The sequence below is a fragment of the Camelina sativa genome, chromosome 12 (assembly GCF_000633955.1).
Source record: "Camelina sativa cultivar DH55 chromosome 12, Cs, whole genome shotgun sequence".
NCBI classification, from domain to species: Eukaryota; Viridiplantae; Streptophyta; class Magnoliopsida; order Brassicales; family Brassicaceae; genus Camelina; species Camelina sativa.
Window position 1 is genome coordinate 9,556,158 of NC_025696.1, and position 10,283 is coordinate 9,566,440.

Consider the following 10,283-nt stretch of genomic DNA (forward strand, 5'->3'; position numbering starts at 1 on the left):
TATTACTAAAATATAATTTTGAATCAAGAACTGATCACAACTGAAAAAAAAAATCAGGAACAAGTCACGGCAGAAAAAAACAAAAAAACAGGAACAGATCACTTATCCTTTTCTATATAGGTAAGGACGTAAAGTAAGTAATAGGGATTAAGAGAAGAAAAAAAAAAGGTAGAGAATTCAGCCGTGATAAGCATAACAGCCATATTCACATATAATCTCTCTGAACAAATCACATATTCACATATCAATCATACATGAACAGATTACATGAACCTGCAACTTAGAACACTAAACTGAAAATGCAAAAATTCCATTAACACTTTAACAGCAAGACAATCATACATAAACCTGCAACTTAGAACACTAAACTAAAAAATCAAAAGTTCAAAACAGAATGTAATCAAAGGTCAAAGATAAGTATGAAACATTACCATTACAGATGTGTTCAGATCTGTATTGCTTCAGCTTCCAAGCCTCCAATGATACTCACAAACAAAAATCTCTCAAGTCTCACCTCTGTGTCGGAGTCGTAAGTCGTAAAAAATAAAAGACTCTTCAGTTTCCTTGTTAAGCAAACTGAAAACATTCTTAAGTCTAGGGTTTTCTAAGTTTTACTCTAAAACTTTTAAAGAATCTAAGTGAAACAGAAGTTTCAAAGAAAGGTTTCAGACTTTGACGGGTCGACCCGCAAACCCGTAATCCGCAACGGGTTAGCCCGCTCCAACCCACGACCCGTGATGGACTAATCCGCTAGGCCCGCTATTTCATGGACACAAAAAATGATGTCCAAGTCCGCCCGCTATGATACTAAATGGGCTAGGCCCGCGGGCATGAGGCCCGCTTGACACCTCTAGTTGGATTGGTTTAGGGATTGCATTTGGTCAGAAGAACTGGTTGAGGCATTCTATCGACATGGAGACTCCGAGACTAGAGGATGCATTTGTAAGATTGAAGAGCTTCTGTGACCGCCATTCCATTATAGTTGAATCTTCACTTAAAGACGTCAGTGACGTCCGTCAACTAAAGACTTCCGATTTCTCGAATATATCTGAGGCTAAGATATAAATGGGGATGGTTTGCTGATACGAAATAATAAATCATTAAGAGTTTGTGATAAATAAAATGGTGTTTTAATCCCTCACATCAATCATTAAGAGCATGTATCTTTGAGAAATTATTTCCATGTATTTTCTAATTTTCTACTCATCTACGAAACAAATAAAATTCTATTTATTCTCAGTTGAATAGATTGGCTCGATTTAAGTTCAGAATTTATTATTTGGAACCTTATTATTTATTAGGAGCCAACAAAACAAATTGAACCAGAGATTACAGCCAAAGTGAATAGTTTGGTTTTAGTTTGGTTCAGCTAAAATTTAACCTGATTAAATCCATACACGCTTAATTAACACTGATTCAATCCATAAAAAAGTAAAGTAATAATGATTTCATTTGCTTTTGGTTCAAAAGAAATTAAAGAATCGTATTTTACACGACTCATATCTACAGAGGCCGGTGGTGTTGTGGGGGTATTTTTTTCGTTAGAAACTACAAACAAAAACATACGGATCAACGTACGAATCTTTTGCCTCTTCTTATATTCTCGTGAGCTATCAACAAAACAAGTAAGAAATAAGATTCCGACTACACAACAAGCTCAATTGCGCATGTGTTTTCAGTGTTTGTTACGAGGAAGAAGATGATAAAAAGTTGTTATGACTTAAAAAAAAAAAAAAAGTTGTTATGAGTTTCAAAATATCTACAGTATTTCTCATTATCTGTATTATGTTAGCTGTACAATGTACCTACTAATATATATATATATATATATATATATATATATATTTTATTATATAAACCTTAATTTTTAAAGTTAATAATTTACATAATCCCCACAAGCGTCAATTTTAACGTGTTATAATATATGTACAGTAGTATTTCTTTTTTATTTTTGATCACCATCAAGAGTTTACTCAATTTATCAATTAAGTGATTTCATTTGGAATTCGAGTATTAAAATATATGAGAGAATTCCATTAATTTTGTTGACATTTATCAGTAAATAATTCAAAAATCAAGTACTTCTGAGCAATATATAAAGGTAATCCTCAATTCTTGAGCTAGTTTTTGGTATGGTATCAAAATTTATAGTTGTTTTAACAAATAATTTTCATAAAACTGGTTTTTCACGGATCTGTAAAAATGACATCTTGTAGTGGTATTTCGATATTTAAGGTTTGGACAATTTTTGGCATGAGGCCTAGCTTTTTTAAGTCTTATCCATATTCGCTCGTTTAATTATTTTAAGACAAACAAACTACTTTGGGTTGACAAAAGTATTATTCTCACATTTGTAATCACCTTAATTAGAGGGAAATCAAGTTTTAACATGTAGATGCATTATTTCATTTTGTCCTCTCAATTCATTTTTCAACATCCCACGTGAAATATCACGTGAATATTCGTTGGCAACCAAGATAAGTGTACTATGTACTAGGCAGTGTAGTATGTACTAATAGTAGAGACTAAATTTTTCACGGGTCGACATGTTGAGCAAAGAATTTTTGTTTGGTTTTGTTTGGTATTATATGTAAACAGAATAATAGATTCAGTTAAATCATGTATGTGATTGATCTTTAATATTTTTTGTGTTAAAGAGTATCATTTAGACACATTTTACCTAAATTAAAAAAAGATAAAAAATATATACATACATGTTCTTATTTAATAAGTGATTAATAGGTTAAATTAATTATAGAATTAAAGTAAAATTAAGAAATCTAATATAAAAGATGCATTGAAAATTGAAAATTATTTATTAAAAACGTAAAATGATACTGTTTGTGAAACAAAAATAAAATTCGAAAATAACACTTTTTGCGAAACAAAGTGAGTATTTTTTTTAATACAATACTTTTGTTATTTGGTATGTATTTTATCGGGACCTTTCGGTGCGGTATCCAAACTCCAAAGTCTTCTTACATAGAGGCTTAAAGACACTTGGTTATCAATATGAGAATACTTGGACTACCTTTTGTCTATTTATCGGCAAGACTTTAAAACTCACACAATTATTTCACTCTCGAATCAGCTCTTTTGTTGTGTCCAAATATCCAATTTAGTCTTCGAACACTTCTAATATTTTACTTTACACATTCATGTTCACCATTCTTTGTTACCTTAGGACTCAGGAGGGGGAAGGACTTGAAACCGAGTGATTGTACCGACGCCCAAATGTTAGGGTTTAACCGTTTAAGACAAGAAATATTTATACAATGTATTTGTTATTTTTGGGAACCTTTAAACATAAAGAACTGTGCATGGGTGAATATGCATTTGAATTAATTGTCTATTATTGATTATAGTCCTGACTCCTGATCCGGAGGGTGTCGCAGACTTGTATACATAATTCTATTCTGCGTGTACTAATCACCTTGATCGAAAGAAACCCACACGTTCCAACGCGTAGAGATCACTCAACATACAAATTTAACCCTAAGTTTACAAAAGATTACTTGTAATCAGCTTGATCGAAGTTTCCCACGTTCTAACGCGTGGAGACTCGACATAGATTATTTTATTATTTGTTTCTCTCTAGATTTTTTGGATACTCAGCACGTGAAAATCATGTGTTTAAGTTTTTTTTTTTTTTGAAGTGTTGAAACTTGTACTATATAATCCCCCTCGTAGCGATGAAAACAATCACCAAACCAAAAATCTAAACAAGAGAAATATAAGAAATATGGCGAAAAATACTTCCGTCAACTGGCAGTTTATTGGTAACGAAGCAGCCAAAAAGGCTTCAGGTTTTACCCTAGGCAGTTACACCTCTAGAATCATGGCTCTGTGTGACCCTAAAATAAAAGCCATTTTGCCCCCTCTAAGTGAAGCCCCCGAGACTAGCCATACCGCTGAGAAGGCAGTCGTTAAAGCTGTCCTTGACGGTAGTGGAAACGCCTATGCTCCAAGTATTGGCCTTCCCGCAGCTAAAAGGTAATATATACATCGAATTATCGTTGATCATTTAAGATATTTTTCTTGAAAAGTCCTAAGAAAAACTGTCCCACAAAAAAATTGTTTTACAATATGATCTAGCCCCATATATATATAACACTTCTAGTTTCACCTTAACTCTATTATGTATCTTTGTATATTTTCTATGACAAATTGTTTTTTGCTTCCGTTGTTCTCAGTGCTGTTGCAGAGTTTCTAAGTCGAGATCTTCCGAAGAAACTGACTGCAGATGACGTGTTTATGACCGTTGGATGCAAACAAGCCATCGAGCTTGCAATTGAAATCTTGGCTGCACCGAAAGCCAACATCTTGCTTCCGAAGCCGGGCTTTCCATGGGACATGGTCCACGCAATCTACAATAATTTTGAGGTTCGTGAATATACTTTCCTCCGTGAAAAGAACTATGAGATCGACTTTGACAGCGTACGTTCGCTTGTGGACGAGAACACCTGTGCGATACTTATTATCAACCCACACAATCCTAATGGGAACACGTACTCTGAAGCTCATCTTAAGCAGGTATTTTACAGATACTCTAATTAGCTATACAACGTGACCTTATATGATCTCATCTTTGATAATGTGTAACGTAACTATTGAATATTTCTTTATATATCAGCTGGCTGTGTTGGCTCGAGAACTAGGGATAATGGTGGTTGCTGACGAAGTTTTCAGATGGACTGTGTTTGGGAGTAATCCCCATGTTCCCATGGCGAAATTCTCGTCGATCGTACCTGTGATCAGTCTCGGTTCTCTATCGAAGGGATGGAGTGTACCCGGATGGCGAACCGGCTGGCTCGCGCTGCACGATCTAGATGGTGCCTTCCAATCCAACAAGGTCCGAATCCACTTTTTCGGATCACTCTTTAAACATTACTACCATTACTTTATATATATCGTCGGTATATTTATAAGTTAAAAACAAATTTTTTACGTCCAAACAATCAGATTACATGCCATTGACATACTAAATCTCTATGAATGTATTGGTTAATTTTATCATTGTATAAATAAATTTGGTCCATATTAATAGTTGAAAATGTCCACACATACGTAGTTTTCCTTGTCCTAATCTTGCTATATATGGACAGATCACAAGTGCTCTTAAGAATTTTCTGGCGATAGATAATAAACCAGCAACTGTTATCCAGGTATGGGATTTTCTAGTTCGGAAGCATACCGTAACCTAAAGTTGGTTTATTTATTAATATTATTATTATTTTTTTTTTTGCATGCATATACTAAAGTGAATTTGTGACTTTTATCATATAGGCTGCTGTTCCCACCATCTTGGAGAAAACTCCTAAAGAGTTCTTCGAGAGGAGGCAGGCTTTTCTGAAAGAGAAATCGGACTTTGCATTTGAGAAGCTCAAAGACATACCAGCCCTAACCTGCTACCACCAAACTGAAGCCTGCACCTTCTTATGGGTATTCTATTATTACTACTACATTTCTGACTTCTTATTACTAGTTAGTATTATATTTTGAAACAATCTTATATATATACATGCTTTTTCTCTTCTCCCAGACCGAGCTGAACTTCTCAATGTTTGCGGACATTAATACTGATGAAGAATTCTGTGAAACGCTTGCTAAAGAAGAATGCATTGTCCTCTTACCAGGTATTTATTAATTTCTCGTTACCTTTGATCACGGTAATTTAACGGTTTAGCATTTAAGACAATTATCGCATAACAACATATATATGTTACCATGTTGGATTGGTTTAGGGATTGCTTTTGGTTTGAAGAACTGGGCGAGGCATTCTATCGACATGGATATTTTTGCTTTGGAGGATGCATTTGCAAGACTGAAGAGCTTCTGTGAACGCCACGCCACTAAAATTAAAGCTTCAGTCAAAGACGTCAATGGTGTCAAGTAAAAGGCCAATATGGATCTTTGCCTAAGTCTGTTACATATGCTATAAAAATAAACGTGTGTTTTATTGATCTGAGATAAGTCATGAACACATTCGCATCGTACTATTATTAAATAAAATTGGTGTACTTATCACCAACCATGTAATGTTTTCTCCTAGTTTGCAATATTTCAACTAATAAAATTGGTGTACTTATCACCAACCATGTAATGCATTCCTACTTTTCAATAAATAAAATTAAGAATTTCTGTTTTGTGCAATTACCAATTTTGGAGTATATCTCTTGATTTATCTTTAAGTAGCTTCAACATACATGTGTCGTGTCGTGTAATTCAAAAGCATGTTGATTGCTGAATCGGATTTCTAATTGTAGGCAAGAGCACTTTTATTTCTAGAAAATCCAATACAAGATAAAACAAAACAATAAGAAACAAAGCATGCAATCTAACATATAAAAAACTGTTCCACAATTGAACCTTCAACACTCGCTTTGTTATTCGCTTTTTTCTTGAGGTGAAACATGAATCGCTCGAATAGATACATCCATCGAAACTGCATCGGTCCACCAAGCTCAGCTTCTTCAGGTAAGTGAACAGTCAAATGTTCCATAACATCAAAAAATGATGGTGGAAAGATCTTCTCTAGATTGCAAAGCGTCTGAGCTATATTATCCTTCAAATGAGCTATGTCACTTCTATTCAAAGACCTAGAACATAGGTCACGGAAAAAAATGCCCACATCTACATTGACAAGTGAAACAAAAAATTACTTAAACATACTTTATTTTTTTGGTAGGATACTTATAGTAGATAATAATATTTAACTGAGATTGCTTCATGGACTTCTGAAGGCAGGAGTTCAGAGAAAACAAACGGAAATAATCGTTGCATAATGACATGGCAATCATGACTTTTCAAACCATATATTTTACAATCGTGGTCAATGTGTATGCATCGTCCTATGTTTGATACATACCCATCCGGAAACTTTGCCACATCCTTTAACCATTTCAGAAATTGCCGCTTGGCATTTGGAGACAACCTGAATATAGGAATTGGAGCCTTACCAAATTGGGTAAGATGTAAAGGTTTGCGATCACAATACAGAACCAAATCCTTCCGTGAGTTTATAGAATCTTTTGTTTTGCCTGTGACATTCAGCAAAGTGTTAATAATGTTATCGAAAAAGTTTTTTTCAATATGCATTACATCAAAGCAATGTCGGAGAAGATGTGTTCTCCAATATGGCAGCTCCCAGAAAATACTGTGCTTATGCCATTGATGAGTCACTCCATATCCTTCAATCTGGTTGTTTACATGACCGTTACCACCACATTCAGCTGTCTTCTGCACCCCATAAAATTCCCCCAACTGATGCTCTAAAATTTCATCTCCCGAGCGATAATGAGGTCCAGTCTTTGAGACAACATTATTCTTCAAAAAAGATCTCTTATTTTGTCTATAAACATGATCTGGTGGCAGAAATCTCCGGTGACAATCAAACCAACTTGATTTGCGACCATGCATTAATTGAAAAGCATCGGTGTCCTCCATACAATACGGACACGATAATCTTCCATGGGTTGTCCATCCAGATAACATCCCCAAAGCCGGAAAATCACTTATCGTCCACATTAACACTGCTTTCAGATTGAAATTCTGCTTCACAGAAACATCAAATGCTTCAACACCAAAAGCCCATAGTGACTGCAATTCTTCAATCAACGGTCGCAAGAAAACATCCAAACTTCGTTTTGGATGGTTTCGCCCTGGGACTAAAATGCTAAGATATAAGTATTCTCTTTTCATTCACATATCTGGCGGTAGATTATATGGAGTCAGAATAATAGGCCACAAAGAATAATTACCACCAGATGATCCAAATGGGTTAAACCCATCTGTACATAGTCCTAGGTAAACATTCCGGCTTTTAGATGCAAACTCCGGATAAAGCTCTTGAAAATGCTTCCATACCTTGCCATCTGAAGGATGTTCCATCTTTCCATCATGACATGTATGTTCTGCATGCCACCTAATATGTGATGCTGTTCTCTCAGAAAGATACAACCTTTTTAGTCTGTCTGATAATGGCAAATAGAACATCCTTTTGTACGGAATACGTTTTGTACCAGAGGCACGTTTCCTCGATGACTTCTCTGGTTTGTACCTTGGATGCTCACAAAATTTGCATATGATTAAACTTTCGTCAGGGTCACCCCAATATATCATGCAATTATTTTGACAGACATCAATCCTATGGTACGGCATACTCAATGTATGCATCAACTTCTCTGTTTCATAATAGCTTTTGGAAGCAACATTACCTTCAGGTAAAATCTTATGAATCAAGTGTGAAACATCATCGACCCATGTTTCAGCTAGATTGTGATTCGTCTTAATGTGCATCACATCAGCAGCTAACGAGAATTGTGACAAGCCTTCTACACAATTTTCATAAAGAGGTTGGCTAGCAGTATTTAAACGGTTGAAAAAACCTGCTGCCTCATCGTTAGGACTTCCCAATCATCAGCAGGTACAACAGGTTCAGCAGAATGTTCACCCCTTTCAATATTCATTCTACAAAAAAGACAAAAAAAAAACGTTTCTAACGTTGGTAATTTTTCCTATTTATATATATATATGTATAATTTTATAATACTTTAGTAATGTTGTTAATTTTTACTTTATTTAATGTTTTTTCAGAATTTCCATAGTCTCTAAAATAAGTTAATTTTAATGTTTACTATATATATAACATATATATATTTATTTATTTAATGTTTTTTTCAGAATTTTCCATAGTCTCTAAAATAAGTTATTTTTTAATGTTTACTATATATAACATATATATATATATATATATATATATATATATATTATTTATTGTTTTTTCAGAATTTCCCATAGTTTATAAAATAAGTTATTTTTTTTTAAAGATAATTACCTTGTTTGTGGCATCATTATTTCTTCCGTAGAGGCAAACTGACCCATGTATGCATTAGAATTCCATTCTGGTTCGGGTATTTGAAATGCAGTGTTATCAAAAAATCCGTGATCCCCTTGATATTGGTATTGAGGCTCGAACGTTTCTCCATGACCTGTCCAAACATAGTAGTTTGGTTGAAACCCCTTGTTATATAAATGCCCATGGACAATATTTATGCGCAGAAGCTCTCTGTTTTTACACTGCCGGCATGGGCACAAAATTCTACACCCCTCATATAATCGTTGCTGAGCAAAATTCAAGAAGTGCTCCAACCCAAGTTCATATTCGGTGGAAACTTTCCCCGTAGATGGATCCATACGCTGATACATCCATGCTCTCTGAACTTCAATATTATTACTTGAGGAAGACATTTGAATAAGTGGAAAAAAGGATTGTATCAATGAATAATGACAGAACCCAGCAGAAAAAAAAAATAACCAAAGAAAGACGAGAAGAAGATTTATAATTATGTAAGAGAATGTGTTATGTGTTCTTATACAAGAGAGCAAATGTTTATATAATAAGTAAAATAAAACCATTCTCACAAATGAACGGTGGTTGTTTCAAGCTCATGTTGATGTGACAACACCCTATTAATGCTACTTTGATTTTTATGTCATACTCACAATAATACTACTTACCATTATCGAGCACACCACTCATTCACTACAATAAACAACAAACAACACTGTAGATCATTTGTGACGAAATAGCTACACTTTGATACTTGTCGCAACAGTTACTAATTATTACTAATTTTTAGTAGCAAAAGTAATCTTATATTTTATAATTATTTTGCAACATTTTGCGACAACTCAGCTTGTGAGAAATACCGCTACAATATAATGTGTCACAAATTATGTAGCAATTTTACTATAAATTGTTTTGGTAATTATCCGTCACTATATATCTACAATTTCTCACAAAATAACTACAAAATAAATTTAATTATAAACTGTAACAAATTTGTCACATACTGTGGCTATTTTTTACTACAAAAAATTTCATAACAAAAATTCGTAACTATATATACGATTTTTACTAGTGATAGTAAACTACTAAACTAACAACGATGAGTAAATTATTACATCGTACATCACTAAGATTTTGTAGTTTTTCTCATCTATTCGCTCAAAGACGAAGACTCAAATAAATGTGTAATCGACAGAATTACTGTGTTTTTGTTGTATTCTGTGTTTGATATGGTTATGCATTCCACGTGATATATCACTTTTATAGGACAATGAAGATAAACAGAAAAGATGATTAACTCACCCAAATCATTTAAACAAATGAGTTGAGTTAATCCATGAATTCATTTAATTTGATGAGTTAAATGGTTAAATGGGTTAACCATGATTTTAGAGAAAATGAGAAATTGTAACTATGGCTACAGAATTGATTT

General features: G+C 33.9%; 2 protein-coding genes across 3 annotated transcripts; one reads left to right on the forward strand and one right to left on the reverse strand.

Annotated features, from left to right (window-relative positions):
• Positions 3,686–6,153, forward strand: LOC104731107 (cystine lyase CORI3-like). Its single transcript, XM_010450373.1, has 7 exons — positions 3,686–3,993; positions 4,194–4,533; positions 4,634–4,852; positions 5,106–5,165; positions 5,287–5,442; positions 5,543–5,636; positions 5,745–6,153. The coding sequence occupies exons 1-7, from the start codon at positions 3,743–3,745 to the stop codon at positions 5,894–5,896; spliced, it is 1,272 nt and encodes a 423-aa protein (XP_010448675.1). The 5' UTR covers positions 3,686–3,742; the 3' UTR covers positions 5,897–6,153.
• On the reverse strand, positions 6,261–9,347 carry LOC104731108. Of its 2 annotated transcripts, none has more exons than XM_010450374.2 (4): positions 8,837–9,347; positions 7,761–8,469; positions 6,960–7,667; positions 6,261–6,633 (listed from the first exon to the last, which is right to left on the reverse strand). In XM_010450374.2, exons 2-4 carry the CDS (start codon positions 8,296–8,298, stop codon positions 6,338–6,340), a joined length of 1,542 nt encoding a protein of 513 aa, XP_010448676.1. In that variant the 5' UTR covers positions 8,299–8,469; positions 8,837–9,347; the 3' UTR covers positions 6,261–6,337. The 2 variants fall into 2 exon arrangements, with proteins under 2 accessions (XP_010448676.1, XP_019089550.1); XM_019234005.1 differs by having other exon boundaries at positions 6,869–7,667.